Source organism: Hyla sarda, chromosome 9, assembly GCF_029499605.1.
Source record: "Hyla sarda isolate aHylSar1 chromosome 9, aHylSar1.hap1, whole genome shotgun sequence".
Classification (NCBI taxonomy): Eukaryota; Metazoa; Chordata; class Amphibia; order Anura; family Hylidae; genus Hyla; species Hyla sarda.
Genome location: NC_079197.1, coordinates 68,718,129 through 68,739,767, shown reverse-complemented (window position 1 = coordinate 68,739,767; position 21,639 = coordinate 68,718,129). Strand labels below are relative to the sequence as shown.

The 21,639-nt window shown below is 46.1% G+C and overlaps 1 protein-coding gene across 1 annotated transcript in view; it reads right to left on the bottom strand.

The window, feature by feature from the left end:
* Positions 1-21,639, bottom strand: part of ARL13A (ADP ribosylation factor like GTPase 13A) — a 253,573-nt gene that overhangs the window by 54,240 nt on the left and 177,694 nt on the right. Inside the window, exon 7 of the mRNA XM_056540554.1 lies at positions 12,883-12,986. Within this exon, the coding sequence (XP_056396529.1) occupies positions 12,883-12,986 (104 nt within the window). The remainder of the gene's footprint in view (positions 1-12,882; positions 12,987-21,639) is intronic.

Below are 21,639 nucleotides of genomic sequence, written 5' to 3'. Positions count from 1 at the left end.
GTAGCGAGGGTCTAATAAGGTGGAGATCCAGAAGTCATCCCGCTGACGAATTTTGACAATTTGGGGGTCACTACATAAGCAACTAAGCATGCATCGTGCCATTTGCGCCAGTGACTCGGAGGGACTACCTGCCTCCATCTCCACTGCATACTGCCACGGTGTGTCTGGGTCCTTTGTCTCAACTTCCTCATAACCCTCCAGCTCCTCTGGCTGCTCCTGCTCCTCCTCTCCTGTCCGAAGACTAGAAACACCAGCCATCTCATCCAACCTAAACTGTGCTCCGCTCTGCCCCTCATCATCCTCCTCCTCCTCCCCCAGTTCAGCCCCCACAGGGCTCATGTAGCCTTGAGATGTAGGCGCAACATTTCCATTGCCTTGACCAGCCATGGTTTCAATCATTTGTTGTAGGAAATGTAGGAGTGGAATTACGTCGTTCATGGTGTAATCCAGGCGACTCACAAATAATGTGGCTTCCTCAAAGGGCCTCAGCAAATGGCAGGTGTCACGTATGAGCTGCCACTGGTTCACATTGAAGTTACACAGGGGAGTACTCCTATCTGCTTGGATCATCAAGAAATCGCTGATGGCTTTTCTTTGTTCGTATAGTCTGTCCAACATATGGAGGGTGGAATTTCAACGTGTGGCAACGTCACAAATAAGACTATGTTGTGGGATACCATTCTGACGCTGCAGCTCAAGGAAGGTGTGCTTTGCAGTGTACGAGAGGCTGAAGTGCATGCACAGTTTCCTTGCCATTTTCAGGATGCAAATGGGGTGAAGTCTTGAGGAAGTGCTTGACAACCAGATTCAACACGTGTGCCATGCAGGGTGCATTGTTTCACACTTCCTTGTCGCAGCGCGGACACGATGTTCTTCTCGTTGTCGGTCACCATGATTCACGATGAAGGGCCACCGAGATTAGGACTTGCAATGGAGGCCACGGTGGAGGATGAGGAGGTGACGTCGCACACTGTAACAGGACCAACTGCCTGGGAGCGAGAGCGTGGAGGAAGAAGCGGTGTGACCTGTCCAAGTTGCTGTTGTGGCTGTGCAGGAACCACATTTACCCAGTGGGCCATAAAAGACAAGTATTGTCCCTGCCCGTAGTTACAGCTCCACACATCGGCGCTGCTGTGCACTTTTGAACACACCGACAGGCTCAAGGACTGGCCCACATTCTCTTGTACAAACTTATGCAGGGCTGATACTGCCTTCTTCGCAAAGAAATGACGGCTTGGGACTCTCCACCTTGGCTCGGCACAAGCCATCAATTCTCTGAAAGGTGCAGAGTCCACCACTTGAAAAGGGAGGGACTGCAACACCAGCAACTTGGACAGGAGCACATTCAACTTCTGCGCCGTTGGATGAGTGGGCGCATACTGTTGTCTCTCGGACATGGCTTCGCCGATGGATTGTTGGTGGAATGGCTCACTAAAAGCGGGAGAAGCAGGAGCGACAGAAGGAGGGTTTGACACACAGCTCCCTTTGGCTGAGGTGGTGGAGCCTTGGCTGGATGAAGGAGGGAGCGGATGGCCACTGGGTGATGCTGCAGGCTGGGCCACTACATCGGAGCCACGGTTCTCCCAGGCCGCTTTATGGTGGCGAAGCATGTGTTAACGCAGGGCCGTGGTGCCGACATTGGGACCCTGGCCACGCTTGACCTTCTGCCAACAGATCTTGCATGTGGCTACGTGAACCTCTTCCGGATGCGTTATGAAAAACTTCCACACCGCCGAGTAGCTGATTTTCCCACCCACAGTCCGCACTAATTGACTGCTACTGGCACCATTTCCAGGAACCCCTGTTCCACTACCTCCCGGAAAGGTAGGCTGCCGCGAAGCAGGTGGTCTCCCCCGGGCACGTTTGACTCCTGAATTTCCATCCAGTGTCAGATGTCACTTGTAATGATGTGGATGAGCCTGTTAACCAATCCACGACAGCAGATGGGTTTTTGGTGGAGACACGACCGCTGGCTGATAACGGGAGCTCAGGCCTCTCGCTGCGACTCCTGCTGCCACTCGCCCCAAGTCTGCTGCCAACTCTGCCTGAAGTATTTAGGCCTCTGCCACCCCTCTGTGCACGTCCTGGCACTTCTCTGCCGGACATACTTAGTGCGTTTATGAGGGTATTACAATACGCTACACTACTCTTTAAACAGTATTTGTCTAGAACAGCAGCAGGTGATTACTTACGGCTGTCCTTGAACATTATGTGGGCCCTTGACAGCTTAACAGGTACTAAATGGTACAATACTTGGATGTACCTATGCAGTATGCACTGATGAGGGCAGTAATATGCCTAACTATTAGCAGAAAAACTCTGTATTTTTGTAAAACACCAGCCGGTGGATACTATTGTTTGGACTTTGACGGTATGGAGCACCTTGACAGCTTAACAGGTACTAAATGGTACAATACTTGCATGTACCTATGCGGTATGCACTGATGAGGGCAGTTATATATGCGTAACTATACTCAGAAAAAACTATTTGAAAAAAAAACAGCCGGTGAATAGTATTGTTTGGACTTGCACAGTATGTAGCCAGCCCCTTGACAGATTAACAGGTACAAAATGGTACAAATGCACTGCAGTCCACTGAACAATCACGTATTTCTGAACAGCAGCAGGACCCAACAGTGCAGCACCACAAAAAAAAAAATCCAGGGATTAAACCCTAAATTGCACTCTGTCACACAATTCTGAGCAGCAGAAGATTTGTGGAGCAAATAAAAATAAACTCAATTGGGCTGAAAAATGAGGAGATGAGATGCTTCAGAAAGTTCAGGCAGCTTGGAGATCTGTATGAGGCAGCTGACAGCTATCTGCCCCTCTCTGCTGCAATGCTCAATAACATGAATAGGAGGTTTAGCTATCAATGATCCTTCTCAGTGTAACAGCACAGCACTCTGCACTCCTGCCATTCCCTAATGCTGATGTGACTAGCAGTTGCAGTGTAACGCTGTGGTATGACCTATTCACACACAAGCAGTCCCGTCCTCTCCATCTGAGTGCATAGATGAAATGAAGAGAGGCAAGATGGCCGCCGATTATATAGGGTCTGTGACATCACAGGGGTCAGTGAACACTGATAGGCTGCATCTCACATGTGATTCAGGGTCACCTTCATTCCCACCTCTGTTTCCCGCCCTCCCATAATCCCCTGCCCCATGTACTCACATGTGGATCCGCCATCTTAGGTCTCCAATAGCCTGGAACACTGTAAAATGGAGTTTAATGAAGCAATTTGCGCGATAGAATCGCGGCGATATTGGTATTCGTTGCAAATCAAATTTTTCATGAAATTCGTAACGAATTCGGGTTCATCAACTTCGATTCGCTCATCTCTAATCACAACGTTACAGTCCTTAGTGACATGTGTCTCCAATATACATACAAATACGGAACATCTCTTATTCTTCTCTCTCATACCCCTCACATTCCAGGTTAATATTCTAACAAGGGGTCACCGAAGAAAACACTAAACCTTAACTTTTATTATGCTATGCTAAAATGGTGATGATATTAATATCTCTATCAGCAACCACAATCAGTCAAAAGATAGAGCAATGATGGCAGATGGAGCAGTGTAGATGGTAACTGCTAGGCGGTTGAGGTTATCTGTATATTATTAGACCTCATTGGTTTATTCATTTGACTGATTGTGGTTGCTGATAGGGATATTAATATCTTTTTTTTATTGGCTATCTTTATGAGGTGACCCGGAATCCCATTGGGCCCTTATTGTCACCTCATTATATTAGATTTTTTGTTTTTGTTCGTTATTTGATGGTTTTGGAGAGATTTCCCCATTTTAGCATAGCATAATAAAAGTTAAGAATTAGTGTTTTCTTCGGTGACCCCTAATTTTGTACACTAATAGAAATTAAGATTTCAGTGAATCATTTATATTCTAACAACCATATACATTTGGAAGAAAAAACATCCTGTAGGGAAAATAAGCCCCCCCACCCCCTCGAGTACCCCACACACCCCATATCAATCCAGAATTACTACCAGACCTCTAACCTGTCCATAATTACTCCCCACTTCCATCTCGCACCCCATCTCTCCCCCCCCCCATCCTCTCCATCACACTCAGAATCGGAATAAATTTCACCTGGACCCCAGATGGACAACATGATTTATAATGATTAAGTCATAGGATAGATTTCATAGTACATGATTCCTAAAATATAATTACTGAAAACATAACTATAGATGATTTATATAACAAGATTTAATCACAAAACTCCATATCCTCTCACTTAATTATCTTCGTAAAATTCCTATTAGGGCCGTCTAAAAGTTGATCCATAAAACCCAATTCCTAACATAATACTGGATACCTAATTTATCGTAAATAGGGGACTGGAATTAATAACAGTGATAATACTCCATATCTAGCATAATTCATGATGTAGAAGACTCACATTCCTAGTAAAATTCATAGGAAGGCCACCTGAGAGTTAATCCTATCACAGTACTTAACTTGAAAAACCCCTTTCATAACAAGATACCCGATATCTAATACATGAGTTTTACCTCGTGATTAATTTAATTCATAGACAGTATACATCTAGTACATCCAGCAGTGGCACAGCCCAATAGCGTAGGCAAAAATTATCCATCATGGGCATCTGATTAACCGGCACTGCCGGGTGCTACCATACTGCAAACCAATTCCAACACATATTCCTTCAGACACAGAAAGGAGGGAAGTCCCTCTCAACAGTCATCCTGCAGCAAAATATATACCTCTCTGCAGGAGTATCTCCATCCAAGTCCCCCTGCCGCCCGGCCTTCCCGGCTGCATGTCACCCCTGGCTGCTGGCCACAGAGATTATCAGCGTCAGAGATCATCTAATGTCCCCTCATGTGCCCTTAGCCGCAGTATCTGCGGAATTAGAGGCCGCCCTACAGCAAAATAAAGCCTTCTGCCCTTTCTAAAGCATTTCTCGACCTTACTTTATCACAGACTTTGGATTCCTAGCAAGGGTCAGTAACTCCAGCCCCAAAAGTCCGGCCTCCACAATGAGATCCGGATAAGGCCTGGGAGGCAGTTTGTTCGGCAGGCTTCTGCAGCTTCATCCAGAGCCAGCGACAACTTGATTCTGAACCAGTCTCACCCGTCAGGCTCGCAGTGCAGAGCGGCATGAGAGGGCAGCACAAGCAAGCGCAGGGCAGCACATTAACCAGTGCATCAGGCAGGGCTGCCATCAGAAATGCTGGGGCCCCTTACACAGCTCAAGGCCTGGACCCCAGAAAAGGGGGGTGATTCAACATTTTTATTAGAGAAGGGACTTATTCACATTAATTACTTTTTTAATTTCTTTTACACATTTTTTTCACAATCATTTTATCCCAATAGGATATGATTTTGCCACGGTGGTAATGATTAGACAATTTCCCGCATTTAGGCGTCTAAAGGGTTAATCGCCCGATCGGCGATGTCAGCCATTAGCCATAGGTCCCTTTTGCTGATAGCAGCCTGGACCCACTGGGTATGAAACTCTCAGCTTTTGAGCACGCTTTAAATTGCAAAAGTGGTTGCAAGGCGAACACTTATGCCCTGTGTCCTTAAGAGATTATGCAATAAAAGCAACTATTAACAGAGAGGCCTACCCAAACTATATGGGGGCTCCATATAGTTTGGGTGGGCCGTTCTGTTAATAGTTGCCCCCTTATAGTTGTTGTAGGCCCGGGTCCCTCTCAGAGGGGTCTACAACTATAATGGGGTAAACTATTTGAAAACAGGGCCTACAACAACTATGTGGGCACAACCTGCCCCTATATAGTTAGTTGTAGTCCTCTCTCTGCTGCTAATTGTAGTCTCCTTACTACCGGGGTGACACACTGTAACAAACCCCCTCCTCATGTTATCTCCTTACTACTGGGTTGACACACTGTAACAAATGCCCTCCTCATGTTATCTCCTTACTACTGGGGTGACACACTGTAACAAATGCCCTCCTTATGTTATCTCCTTACTACTGGGGTGACACACTGTAACAAAGCTCCTCATGTTATTAACTTACTACTGGGCTGACACACTGTAACAAACCTCCTCATGTTATTAACTTACTACTGGGGTGAAACACTGTAACAAACCCCCTCCTCATGTAATCTCTTTACTACTGTGGTGACACACTGTAACAAATCCCCTCCTCATGTAATCTATTTACTACTGGGGTGACACACTGTAACAAACCTCCTCCTCCTCATGTAATCACGTTACTACTGGGGTGACACACTGTAACAAACCTCCTCATGTTATTAACTTACTACTGGGGTGACACACTGTAACAAACCCCCTCCTCATGTAATCTTTTTACTACTGTGGTGACACACTGTTACAAATCCCTTCCTCATGTAATCTCCTTACTACGCGGGTGACACACTGTAGCAAACCTCCCCCTCATGTTATCTCCTTACTACTGGGGAGACACACTGTAACAAACCTCCTCCTCATGTAATCTCCTTACTACTGGGGTGACACACTGTAACAAACCCCATCCTCATGTGATCTCCTTACTACTGGGGTGACACACTGTAACAAACCTCCTCCTCATGTAATCTCCTTACTACTGGGGTGACACACTGTAACAAACCTCCTCCTCATGTAATCTCCTTACTACTGGGGTGACACACAGTAACAAACCCACTCCATATGTAATCTCCTTACTACTGGGCTGACATGCGACCTCCACTCCAGCTCAGCTCAGCTCAGTCCCGCCTGCTCCACAGCATCAAACAGGTCCTTCAACCACTTTTACATCTATCCTGCACAGTCACATGATGGTCACATGATAGTGACATCCTCACAGGTCCTATATCATCAGCATCTTGGCTGCGGAGGGAGGGGGTAATGTGACAGCGCTGCGCTCCTGACAGCAGGTAACTAGATAGAGGAGTGCAGCCCCACCAGTATTGTCTTAGGGCTTCCTAAAAAAACAAAACTGTGGCTGCTGAAGGGTGCACCCTTTTTTTCCACGAGAAATCATCTGCTGCTTATAATTGTGTGTACACTGTATAAAATCCAGTGCACACCATTCTTAACACTCTGTGACAGAGTGCAATTTAGGATTTAATCCCTGTTTTTTTGTTTGTTTGTTTGTTTTTTTAAATGTGGTGCTGCACTGTTGTGTCCTGCTGCTGTGCAAAAATATGTTTTTTTCAATGGACTGTAGTGCATTTGTCTGCCCTCATACGTGCATACCACATACCTACATCAAAGCAGTCTACTATTTTGTAACAAGTCTAGATACAGGGAAAGTCTACTAGATACAGGGAAAGTCCTGGCAAAAAAAATAATATATATATATATATATATATATATATATATGTGTATATATATATATATATATATATATATATATATATATATATATATACAGCAACAGAAGAATGCAGCAGCACACTGCCAGCACAAAGATATAGGTGCAACATGAATATGCAGTTAAAACATGAAGAGCTATACAGCTATGGTGTAATAGATGCAAATGTGAAACTATGAAATAGTGAGGCACTTAGCTCGCAATTTATATATATATGCACACACACACATGTGCACACATATACATGCACACATACACATATACATGTGTGTGTATATGTTGAAAGCCTAATTGGCTTCATTTGTGGGAGTGGCGTGGGGTATAAAACTACACCTCTCCCACAGGTAGGGGCGTGTGTATCATTGGCAGTAGTTCTCTTGTAGGCTGCTGTATTAGGTCTCACTTTCCTGGAGAGTTAGTTGGTGGTTTCTGTGACGGTCCTATCCCCCGTCCTCTATGAGGTTTTTCAGGTAAGCGCCGGTTCCCAGCCTCTATGTGTCCTGTTTATGCAACCCCACTGCTCCCTGTCTACGTTGTTCTGGGGCAGGGTACTGCTCTCCTCGCCAGGGCCACCCTCCCGGGAGTCCGGGTTTCCCCGGTCAACAACAGGGCTCCGCCCCTACCTGGTTCTCCTTCGGCCTGGTGGCGCCGCTGGCGCGGGGCGGGGAGACGTCATCGTGCTGGTCCCGCTGCTCCGTTCCCTCATGCCGCTCGCTGGCTCCGGTCGGCGGCGTGGCTGGGGGGGGCGGGGTTTCGTGGCGCCAGCGGATGGCGTCACTCCCCCGGCGCCGCCTCGCGTCACTCACCGAGGGGAGGCCAACACGGGCGCCGATCGGTGTATCCGTCCTGTCGGGCCTCGCGCTCCTTCCCCTCTCCGGTCTCCCGGCGTCTCCTAGACATGGCAGGGAGACAGGAGGGGCGGGGCTCCGGGGTCACGGTGGGCGGGGCATGCGCCCTGGGCCCAGGGAAAAATAGATATATACATGTATAATGTACATAAAGGGGAGGAGTTTTGTTTTGGGGTATTGCTGCATATGGGGGTCTCCCCTGGGAGACAGGGCATGTAAAAGACTATAAAACAAGAGGGAAAAGGCATGCATGCACTCTCCTGGGGCAGCACATAAAAAATCCAGGGTGCCACTTCTCGCCTTGGCCACCTGCACAGAGCCTCAGTGAGTTCATTGAGCGCAGGGCTTCACGCCCACTCAAAACACCGGTCTCCATGGTCTCCATAGCAACGGGCCCACGACTCATGCATGCTCCACGTTGTTGCTCCCATGGCTACCAGACCTCACCAGTGGCTCCCTTCAGCTCAAGGCAGGGAGAGAATTGCGTACTCACACTGTACCACTCGTAATTTCCATTTTCACGGTTGCTACTGGAGACCGCACTATCTACTATGCTTCCAAAATGTCATTTCTGTGATTTCTTTCCCCCCTCAGGTTTGTCTAGTTGGTGGTCGGTGATTAGGTTCCCTTCTAAACGTTTTCCTCTCAGCTTGCAGCTCGAGGTACAAAAAAAAAAAAAAAAGGTGGGGGGGGGGGAATACATATTATATACACATACACACGTGCAAACCCACAAACTCACGTCCCGTAATCCACGTTTCTGACATCCACGGGTATACTCCCCGATGTCATGCATGACGCTGCTACTGACTTTCCGTCACAGCCACGCGCATCCTCACACACACCTGCCACTCGGCTCTCGATCTGACTCTGCTTCAGTGGGGCATGGCACTCATGTTGTACCTGACTCATTCAGCGCAACATGTCATTAAACTAGGCGGAGGATCACCTTTTGTCTGACACGTCTTCAGCGGGGTCCTCTGCGTGTGTCGTTTCTGACTCTTCTTCAGCGCAAACGGCATACACATAGTCACTACAGTAATTACTCTCTTCGCCACCCACACCCTCTAGTTGTTACTCAGTACACCACGCTAATTGTCTCATATAATATTCACAGCTGTATCAGGTCGTGCCGCCAAGGCTGTCGCGTTGTCCCTACAGCTCAGGACAGCAGCAGGTCAGTTCCTGTGTCTAGTAGCTAGGTGAAGTTGAGTTAGTTGCAAATTCATCAGTCATTTTTCTTTTCCCCACCGGCACCCTTGAGGAGGAGTTAAGGCGAAGGGACATCCCCTTCCCAGCCTCTGTCAGGAAGGGCGAACTGTATAACCTGCTCACTGCCGACCAAGCCCCCAGGGGCAGTCAGGAAGCTTTCCAGGCTCAGGCGTCAAGCGCCTCACTGTCCCAGCTTCATACTATGATGGCAGACGTCCTAGTGTCAGTCGCTGGCTTCCAGGCCAGACTGGACCTTATGGACACCTCCAAGAGTAGCAAATCTGCTCCCACTACGGCAGCTCCCATGGCTTCTACCTCACAGGCTACGCCTACAGGTACGCCACAACTCCCACCCAACATCACCCCAGCGCATCTCATCTCGGCGCCCATTAAGAAAAAAGAGATCCTAGAGGGCAAGGATGTCAACCTTACCTCCCTCCTAATCGCTACGACAGACATCAAGGACACCAAGACTGTCGCCTGTGGTGAGCTGGCGGTGACATTCAAAGCAAGGACGCCAGGCTCAACAGGTCCTTGAACGTCACCGAATTCGTCCTTGCATTCGCCCTCTTTTAGGGACATCATCTGCTCGGTCAGCCCTAGCCGCAGGTTCGAGTTAGACCTGTATCTGCACAGAGTTATCCAGATGGCTCATAAATACGGGGGCACTACGTTTTATGATTACCACAAATCCTTCTCGGCCAAAGCAGCGGCAGCTTACGCAGAATTTAACTATATAACTAACTGGGGGGGTTGTTGATACGGAGCTCCATTGCGATCACTTCGCAGGCATGAAAGCTCCGTCCTGCGCTGTGTGCGGACTCACCTCCCACTCAGCCAACTGGTGTCCTAGGAGCAGCGACCCAGGGGAGTCTAGCTCCAGCAGGGGCCCCAGCTCCCACGCCTCTGCTCCTCAGAGGAACACAGGCGCTCTAGACAGGCTGGGCAGGCCTGCAACAACTTCAATCTCTCCTCCTGTCAATACAGCAACTGCAGACTCCTACACATATGTCTCACCTGTTACAGAGCTCACTCCAGCTCAAACTGCTCCCAGAAGGGCTCTCAGGCGTGACTAGGCGTGGTCCAGGTGCAAGTCCTGGCCGGGGTCCTCGCCTGTCACCCTGATCCCAACTGGAGACGGCGCCAGTAGCACTCAATTAGTGTGGACTGTAGGTGGGGAAATCAGCTACTTCGCGGTGTGACAGTTTTTCATCAGGCATCCGGAGGAGGTTCACGTAGCCACATGCAAGAAATGTCGGCAGAAGGTGAAGCGTGGCCAGGGTCCCAATGTCGGCACCACGGCCCTGCGTCAACACATGCTTCAGCACCATAAAGCAGCCTGGGAGAACCGTGGCTCTGATTTAGTGCTCCAGCCTGCTGCCTCTCCCAGTGGCCATCAGCTCCCTCCTTCAGCCAGCCAAGACTCCAGCAAAGCAAGAGACTACCTCCCACCCGAAAAAAAGCTGTGGGTGGGGGCGTCCCTTCATGCAGAAGTGGGTTTGCAGTTGCCTGCTTTGGCCGCAAAACGGTCGGGACGGTTGGTGTCTGACTTCCACGAGGGACGGGCCTTGAAAAAGGGAATCTTCTTGTCCCGTGGAGGTGCCTGGTTAGACCCTTTAGAGGGGCCAGATGTCTGAAAGGACCGAAAGGAAGAAGACTTTCTACGGAAAGAAGTGCTAGATTTGTTTTGAGGTAATAAAGAGCTCTTACCCCCTGTCGCCTCAGAGATAATCTCATCCAGGTGATTGCCAAAAAGACGGGAACCAGTAAAAGGAATCTCGGTGAGAGACTTCTTAGATGCAGCGTCCGCGTTCCAAGTTTTAAGCCAAATGGAACGACGGAGGGCCACTAGATTACTGGTGGCATAGGCAGTGCAGCGAGCTGAGTGCAAGGTAGCAGAACAAAGGAAATCTCCAGCTTTGGAACATTGGAGGGCCAGAGCAGACAGTTCTTCCGGGGGAGAACCTGAAAGAATGCCCTGACGGAGTTGGGACTGCCAAACCGAGAGGGCCTTAGACACCCAGGTGGAGGCGAAGGCAGGGAGCAGGGAAGAACCTGCTGCTTCAAAGGCATACTTAGCTAACAACTCAACCTTTTTGTCTGCAGGATCCTTGAAGGCCGCTGCATCCGCCAGCGGAAAAGTAGTAGCTTTAGGGAGGTGGGAAACAGGAAGATCCACCGACGGAGAGGAAGTCACTTTGGGAACAAGGTCCTTGGCGAAAGGATATCGCACTTGGACTTTCTTCATTCCCTAGACATAGTCAAAAAATGAACAGTCTCACCCAGAGTCTGTGTCCCAAGGCAGCTGCTGTGAGGAGAACTCTGCACCGTGTTGAGGGAGAGAGAAAAGATGCCGGCCAATAGGAGGAAGAGGCCGGGTCAGGGCAAGGAGCTGTGTAATTGGCCCCTGCACGGCTCCAACACGCGCACAGCGCTGATTGGTGGCCCTTTTCGCACTGCTGAGGCGCTTATGCGGCCAGGTGGGCGGAGCTAACATCCACCGGGCCGTTGAAGATATACAGCGGGACTCCTCTGTAATGGCGCCCGTTCCGAACCCCGAGCGCACACGCCTCCTGTAGCGAGTCCTGTGCGCCCGGGAACGGCTGCCGAAAGTGAAAGTAAAAAAGGCGCAAGCCGCCCGCAGGGAGAAGCCTGCGGCATGTACAGTAAGACACACGCTTCTAATAAAGTGCCTGTACAGACAAACACTGCCCCATAGCTCCACTGCCCCCCATATAATAAAAAATACTCCCCCTGCAGGGAATAAGCATCCCCCGGGCCAGTCCCAGCTTCTGTAGGATAGGGCCAAAAAACAAAGGGTCTCCAGCTGTTGCAAGACCTAGGGAGAAAAAGATACTCACCTGTGCTGAAGAACTTACCTAAAGAAGTCTTCAGACTGTAGTCTTCAGTCAGCATTTTCACCTGTGGCAAGCCAAGCTCATAGCGAGGCGAACAGGGATATACAACCCCAAGAGCTGACCATTGGCGAGAGGGGGTTAACAGTACATCCAAGATGCCTGCCTCCTCTCGCAATGGGGAAACAGTGAACATTGCGTTCCTGAGTCCCCACCTGAAAACAGAAATAAAAAGGAATAAAGAACTAACACATTCCCTAAACCTAATAAAATAAAAAATATGAGACTTGGTCTGGAGAAAACCAGACCATGTCCATCTCCTTAAGACACTAAGAAAAAACTGAATTGCTCAGTGGCCTGGAGGCGGGTATATCCTGCTGGGAGGAGCCGACTTTTTGGTTACCATAGTGTCAACCTCCTAGAGACAGCAGCATATACCCAGAGTCTGTGTCCCCCAATGGAGCCGATAGAGAAAACAGAATTTGTCTAAAGAATGCAATATGTCAGTTGATTACATTCCACAAGCCACAATCTATCCAATTGCCCATTAACTTTGCTTACGACATATCTTTGCTTATGACATCCTATGCTATGCTATCTTAAAGTATACACACATTTGATATATAGTAGTACCTGTGTCAAGATGTTTTGAATGGGTTTTAGTGGCCTTTTCTTGCTACCTGGAAATGGTTTGTATTCCACAAGCTCTGTGAGGCTGTCATGAGGCATTTCCCACCCTAACACATCACTGCAAAGCAAATAAAAAACAAATACAAACATGCTATATGCAATAACCATTTTTTTTTAATGTTTTCTTTCTTGAATCACTAATATTAGGATACTTTAACCCCTTAAGGACTCAGCAAACCGCAATTTTGCAAATGTTGGAAGGTTTCATTTTCACGCTGTACAATTTAAGGTAAGAATGTGTTCTTTATCCTTTGGGTCAATACGATTAAAATGATACTCATGATAACACACTTTTCTATTACTGTTGCACTTTAACCCCTTCAGGACCAAGCCCATTTTGGCCTTAAGGACCAGAGCGTTTTTTGCACATCTGACCACTGTCACTTTAAACATTAATAACTCTGGAATGCTTTTAGTTATCATTCTGATTCCGAGATTGTTTTTTCGTGACATATTCTACTTTAACATGGTAGTAAATTTTTGTGGTAACTTGCATCCTTTCCTTGTGAAAAATCCTAAAATTTGATGAAAAATTTGAAAATTTTGCATTTTTCTAACTTTGAAGCTCTCTGCTTGTAAGGAAAATGTATATTACAAATAAAAAAAATTTTTATTCACATATACAATATGTCTACTTTATGTTTGCATCATAAAAGTGACGAGTTTTTACTTTTGGAAGACACCAGAGGGCTTCAAAGTTCAGCAGCAATTTTCCAATTTTTCACAAAATTTTCAAACTCACTATTTTTCAGGGACCAGTTCAGGTTTGAAGTGGATTTGAAAGGTCTTCTTATTAGAAATACCCCACAAAAGACCCCATTATAAAAACTGCACCCCCCAAAGTATTCAAAATGACATTCAGTCATCATTTTAACCCTTTAGGTGTTTCACAGGAATAGAAGCAAAGTGAAGGAGAAAATTCACAATCTTCATTTTTTACACTCGCATGTTCTTGTAGACCCAATTTTTAAATTTTTACAAGGGGTAAAAGGAGAAAATGTATACTTATATTTGTAGCCCAATTTCTCTCGAGTAAGCACATACCTCATATGTCTATGTAAAGTGTTCGGCGGGCGCAGTAGAGGGCTCAGAAGGGAAAGAGCGACAAGGGGATTTTGGAGAGTACGTTTTTCTGAAATAGTTTTTGGGGGCATGTTGCATTTAGGAAGCCCTTATGGTGCCAGAACAGCAAAAAACCCTCACATGGCATACCATTTTGGAAACTAGACCCCTTGAGGTACGTAACAAGGAATAAAGTGAGCCTTAATACCCCACAGGTGTTTCACGACTTTTGCATATGTAAAAAAAAATATTTTTTTTTCACTAAAATGTGTGTTTCCCCCCAAATTTCACATTTTTCCAAGGGTTAATAGCAGGAAATACCCCCCAATATTTGTAACCCCTTCTCTTCTGAGTATGGAGGTACCCCATAAGTTGACCTGAAGTGCACTATGGGTGAACTACAATGCTCAGAAGAGAAGGAGTCATATTTGGCTTTTTGAGAGCAAATTTTGCTCGGGGGGCATGTCGCATTTAGGAAGCCCCTATGGTGCCAGAACAGCAAAAAATACCCACATGGCATACCATTTTGGAAACTAGACCCCTTGAGGAATGTAATAAGGAATAAAGTGAGCCTTATTACCCCACAGGTGTTTCATGACTTTTGCATATGTAAAAAAAAATAAAATAATTTCCACTAAAATGTGTGTTTCCCCCCTAATTTCACCTTTTTGCAAGGGTTAATAGCAGAAAATACTCCCCAAAATTTGTAACCCCATCTCTTCTGAGTATGTAGGTACCCCATAAGTTGACCTGAAGTGCACTATGGGCGAACTACAATGCTCAGAAGAGAAGGAGTCATATTTGGCTTTTTGAGAGCAAATTTTGCTCGGGGAGCATGTCGCATTTAGGAAGCCCCTAAGGTGCCAGAACAGCAAAAAAAAAAAACACATGGCATACCATTTTGGAAACTAGACCCCTTGAGGAACGTAACAAGGGGTACAGTGAGCATTTACCCCCCACTGGTGTCTGACAGATCTTTGGAACAGTGGGCTGTACAAGTTTTCATTTTCATGGACCACTGTTCCAAAGATCCGTCAGACACCTGTGGGGTGTAAATTCTCACTGCACCCCTCATTACATTCCGTGAGGGGTGTCGTTTCCGAAATGGGGTCACATGTGGGGTTTTGTTTTTTTTGCGTTTGTCAAAACCGCTGTAACAATCAGCCACCCCTGTGCAAATCACCTCAAATGTACATGGTGCGCTCTCCCTTCTGGGCCTTGTTGTGCGCCCCCAGAGCACTTTGCGCTCACATATGGGGTATCTCTGTAGTCGGGAGAAATTGCGTTACAAATTTTGGGGGGCTTTTTTCCCTTTTACCTCTTGTGAAAATTTAAAGTATAGGGCAACATCAGCATGTTAGTGTAAAAAATAAAAAATGTTTACACTAACATTCTGGTGTAGACCCCAACATTTCCTTTTCATGAAGGGTTAAAGAAGAAAAAGCCCCCCACTTGTAACGCAATTTCTCCCGAGTACAGCGATACCCCATATGTCGCCCTAAACTGTTGCCCTGAAATACGACAGGGCTCCAAAGTGAGAGCGCCATGTGCATTTGAGGCCTAAATTAGGGATTTGCATAGGGGTGGACATAGGGGTATTCTACGCCAGTGATTCCCAAACAGGGTGCCTCCAGCTGTTGCAAAACTCCCAGCATGCCTGGACAGTCAACGGCTGTCCGACAATACTGGGAGTTGTTGTTTTTCAACAGCTGGAGGCTCTGCTTTGGAAACAGTGGCGTACCGGACGTTCTTATTGGGGGAGGGGGGCTGTGTAGGGGTATGTGTATATGTAGTGTTTTTAACTTTTTATTTTATTTTGTGTTAGTGTAGTGTAGTGTTTTTAGGGTACAGTCACATGGGCGGGGGATTACAGCGAGTTACCCAGCGCAAAATTTGCTGCATCTCAAGATGCGAGAAACCCACTGTAAAAGCCTCGCCCATGTGAATGTACCCTGTACATTCACGGGGGTGGCGGGGGGGGGCTTGCATCAGCTGTTGCAAAACCACAACTCCCAGCATGCATGGTCTGTTAGTGCATGCTGGGAGTCATAGTTTTGCAACAGCTGGAGGCACACAGGTTAGGAAACACTGAGTTAGAAACAGACAATGTTTCCCAACCAGTGTGTCTCCAGTTGTTGCAAAACTACAACTCCCAGCATGCCCAGACAGCTGAAGGGCATGCTGGGAGTTGTAGTACGGCAACATCTGAAGGGCCAGATGTTGCTGAACTAAAACTCCCAGCATGCCTGGACAGTCAGTGCATACTGGGAGTTGTAGTTTTGCAACAGCTGGAAGAGCACAGATTGGAGACCATTATACAATGGTCTCCAAACTGGGGCCCTCCAGATGTTGCAAAACTACAACTCCCAGCATGCATGGTCTTTAGTGCATGCTGGGAGTTATAGTTTTGCAACAGCTGGAGGCACACAGGTTAGGAAACACTGAGTTAGAAACAATGTTTCCCAACCAGTGTGTCTCCAGCTGTTGCAAAACTACAACTCCCAGCATGCCCAGACAGCTGAAGGGCATGCTGGGAGTTGTAGTTCGGCAACATCTGAAGGGCCAGATATTGCTTAACTAAAACTCCCAGCATGCCTGGACAGTCAGTGCATGCTGGGAGTTGTAGTTTTGCAACAGCTGGAAGAGCACAGATTGGAGACCATTATACAATGGTCTCCAAACTGAGGCCCTCCAGATGTTGCAAAACTACAACTCCCAGCATGCCCAGACAGCCAAAGGCTGTCTAGGCATGCTGGGAGTTGTAGTTTTCAGACTCCTAGAAGCAGCAGTGAAGATCTTCACTGCTGCTTCTGAGGACCATATACTCACCCGTCGCTGCTCGTCCACGTGGCCGGTCCCGCGCTGCTCCTCGGTCCCGCCGCTGGATCAGGTAAGTCCGCCGGTCCCCACGTGTTCCCCCCGAATGCCGCAGGTCCCCGCAGCCATCGTCCCCCGTTCTGCCCGACTTCCAGGGGCGGGCAGTGCGGGGGATCTGAACTTTCACCCCAGATCACTGTGATTGGTCCACAGGGACCAATCACAGTGATCGCTGACCAGGACCATCAATTGATGGTCCTGGGGGTGAAGCAGAAGTTGTCCCCTGCTGGAAACAGCGGGACTTCTGCCAGTTAACCCGTGCGATGCTGCGCATCGCCGGGTTAACTGCATGTCATTTATAAACGCCGGGATGCGCGAACGCACTGCACAACCCGGCGTTTATATATGACATTCTGCGGGAAGGGGTTAAAAAAATCGCAAACTGTTTAACCAAATTAGTATGTTTAAAATACCCCTTATTTTGAAGACCTATAACTTTTTCATTTTTCCGTATAAGTGGCGGTATGAGGGCAATTTTTTTTTCTCTGTGATCTGTACTTTTTATTGATACCATATTTGCTTATATAAAACTTTTAATACATTTTTTATAAATGTTGGGATTTTTTTAATAAATGTTGTGATTAATAGTTGGGATATTTACTCACGCGGCGATACCAAATATGTATGTAAAAATTTTTTTTACACTTTTTCGGGCTGAAAGAGGGAAAATGGGACAATTTACGTTTTTATTGGGGGAGGGGGTTTTTCTAATTTTTTTTAAACTTTTTTTACTTAGTTTTTTACTTAGTTTTACACTTTAATAGTCCCCATAGGGGACTATTTATAGCAATCATTTGATTGCTAATACTGTTCAGTGCTATGCACAGGACCAGAGCAGAAGACCAGTGGAAGGCAGCAGAGACAGGTGAGGGGACCTGCCAAGCTGGACGATCGGATCGCTGCGGCAGTGCTGCGGGCGATCCGATCATCCATTTTAGTGTCCGCAATGCTGCAGATGCCGTGATCTGTATTGATCACGGCATCTGAGGGGTTAATGGAGGACATCTGCTTGATCGCGGCTGTTCGCCATTACTGGCGGGTCCCTGGCTGCTATGAGTAACCAGGACCTACCGCGCATGACACGAGCATCGCTCCAATGCTCGCGGTTATGCATAGGACGTAAATGTACGTCCTGGTGCTTTAAGTACCAGCTCACCAGGACGTACATTAACGTCCTGCATCGTTAAGGGGTTAAACATATATACAGTGGGGCAAAAAAGTATTTAGTCAGCCACCAATTGTGCCCACTTAACCCCTTAAGGACCAAGCCCATTTTAACCTTAAAGACCAGGCCAATTTTATTTTTGCGTTTTTGTTTTTTCCTCCTCGCCTTCTAAAATCCATAACTCTTTTATATTTTCATCTACAGACCCATATAAGGGCTTGTTTTTTGCATGACCAATTGTACTTTGTAATGAAACCTCTAATTTTACCATAAAATGTATGGCAAACCCCCCCCCCCCTTTTTTTTAGGGAGGAAATTTGAATGAAAACCACAATTGTGCACATTTTGGAGAGTTTCATTTTCACACTGTACATTTTACGGTGAAAATGACATGTGTTCTTTATTCTGTGGGTCAATACTATTAAAATGATACCTATGGCTAGATACTTTTATATGTTTGTACCGCTTAAAAAAATTAAAAAACTTTTTGTACAAAATCAGTAATCTAAAATCTCCTTATTTTGACCACCTTAAGCTTTTTCATTTTCCCTTATATAGGGTGGCATATGGGCTCATTTTCAACTTTCTGGCCCCAGTTCATTTAAAAAGAAAAAAGTTTCCCACTGGAGTACCCCTTTAACCCCTTAAGGACCCAGCCCAAATATACCTTAAGGACCCGGCCATTTTTTGCACATCTGACCACTGTCACTTCAAGCATTAATAACTCTGGGATGCTTTTACCTTTCATTCTGATTCCGAGATAGTTTTTTCGTGACATATTCTACTTTATGTTAGTGGTAAAATTTTGTCGATACTTGCATCATTTCTTGGTGAAAAATTCCAAAATTTGATGAAAAAATTGAAAATTTAGCATTTTTTTTAATTTGAAGCTCACTGCTTGTAAGGAAAATGGATATTCCAAATAAATTATACATTGATTCACATATACAATATGTCTAATTTATGTTTGCATCATAAAATTGATGTGTTTTTACTTTTGGAAGACATCAGAGGGCTTCAAAGTTCAGCAGCAATTTTCCAATTTTTCACAAAATTTTCAAAATCGGAAATTTTCAGGGACCAGTTCAGTTTTGAAGTGGATTTGAAGGGCCTTCATATTAGAAATACCCCACAAATGACCCCATTATAAAAACTGCACCCCTCAAAGTATTCAACATGACATTCAGTAAGTGTGTTAACCCTTTAGGTGTTTCACAGGAATAGCAGCAAAGTGAAGGAGAAAATTCTAAATCTTCATTTTTTACACTCGCATGTTCTTGTAGACCCAGTTTTTTAATTTTTACAAGGGGTAATAGATGAAAAATCCCCCCAAAATTTGTAACCCAATTTCTCTCGAGTAAGGAAATACCTTATATGTGTATGTCAAGTGTTCGGCGGGTGCACTAGAAGACTCAGAAGGGAAGGAGCGACAATAGGATTTTGGAGAGGGAATTTTGCTGAAATGGTTTTTGGGGGGCATGTCACATTTAGGAAGCCCCTATGGTGCCAAAACAGCAGAAAACCCCAACATGACATACTATTTTGGAAACTAGACCCCTCAAGGCACGTAACAAGGGGTCCAGTGAGCCTTAACACCCCACAGGTGTTTGACGACTTTTCGTTAAAGTCGGATGTGTAAATGAAAAAAAAAAATTTTTCACTAAAGTGCAGTTTTTCCCCCAAATTTACCATTTTTACAAAGGGTAATGGGAGAAAATGCCCCCCCAAATTTGTAACCCCATCTCTTCTGAGTAAGGAAATACCACATGTTAGGACATAAAATGCTTTGCGGGCGAACTACAATGCTCAGAAGAGAAGGAGTCACATTTGGCTTTTTGAAAGCAACTTTTGCTGAAATGGATTTTTGGGGGCATGTCGCATTTAGGAAGCCCCTGTGGTGCCAGAACAGCAAAAAATACCCACATGGCATACTATTTTGGAAACTACACCCCTCAAGGAACGTAACAAGGGATCCACTGAGCCTTAACACCCCACAGGTGTTTGACGACTTTTCGTTAAAGTTGGATGTGTAAATGAAATTTTTTTTTTTTTACTAAAATGCAGTTTTTCCCCTAAATTTTACATTTTTACAAGGGGTAATAGGAGAAAATGACCCCCAAAATGTGTAACCCCATTTCTTCTGAGTATGCAAATACCCCATGTTAGGACGTAAAATGCTCTGCTGGCGAACTACAATGCTCAGAAGAGGAGGAGCGCCATTGAGCTTTTGGAAAGAGAATTAGTTTGGAATGGTAGTCAGGGGCCATGTGCGTTTACAAAGCCCCCCGTGGTGCCAGAACAGTGGTACCCCCCACATGTGACCCCATTTTAAAAACTACACCCCTCACATAATTTAATAAGGGCTGCAGTGAGTATTTACACCCCACAGATCTTTGGAACAGTGGGCTGTGCAAATGAAAAATTTAATTTTTCATTTTTACGGACCACTGTTCCAAAAATCTGTCAGACACCTGTGGGGCGTAAATTCTCAATGTACCCCTTATTAAATTACGTGAGGGGTGTAGTTTCCAAAATGGGGTCACATGTGTCGGGGGTCCATTGTTCTGGCACTATGGGGGCTTTGTAAACACATGTGGCCTTCAATTCCGGACAAATTTTCTCTACAAAATCCCAATGGCGCTCCTTCTCTTCTGAGCATTGTAGTTCGCCCGCAGAGCACTTTAAATTCACATATGGGGTATGTTCTTACTCAGAAGAGATGGGTTTACAAATTTGGGGGGCTTTTTCCTATTTCCCGATGTGAAAATGAAAAATTTAGGGTAACACCAGCATTTTAGTGAAAAATAAAATTTTTTTCATTTTCCCATCCAACTTTAATGAAAATTCGTCAAACACCTGTGGGGTGTTCAGCCTCACTATACCCCTTGTCACGTTCGGTGAGGGGTGTAGTTCCAAAATTTAGGCCTCAAATGTACATGGTGCGCTCTCACTCCTGAGCCTTGTTGTGTGCCCGCAGAGCATTTTACGCCCACATCTGGGGTATTTCTGTACTCAGGAGAAATTGCGTTACAAATTTTGGGGGTCTTTTTTTCCTTTTACCGCTTGTGGAAATAAAAAGTATGGGGCAACACCAGCATGTTAGTGTAAAATTTTTAATTTTTTTACACTAACAGGCTGGTGTAGCCCCCAACTTTTCCTTTTCACAAGCGGTAAAAGGAAAAAAAGCCCCCCAAAATTTGTAGTGTAATTTCTCCCGAGTACGGAGATACCCCATATGTGGCCCTAAACTGTTTCCTTGAAATACGACAGGGCTCTGAAGTAAGAGAGCACCATGCGCATTTGAGGACTAAATTAGGGATTGCATAGGGGTGGACATAGGGGTATTCTACGCCAGTGATTGCCAAACAGGGTGCCTCCAGCTGTTGCTAAACTTCCAGCATGCCTGGACAGTCAGTGGCTGTCCAGAAATGCTGGGAGTTGTTGTTTTGGAACAGCTGGAGGCTCCGTTTTGGAAACCCTGCCGTACAAGACGTTTTAAATTGTTTATTGGGGGGGGGGTGGGGGGGGAGACAGTGTAAGGGGTGTATATGTAGTGTTTTACCCTTTATTAGGTGTTAGTGTAGTGTAGTGTTTTT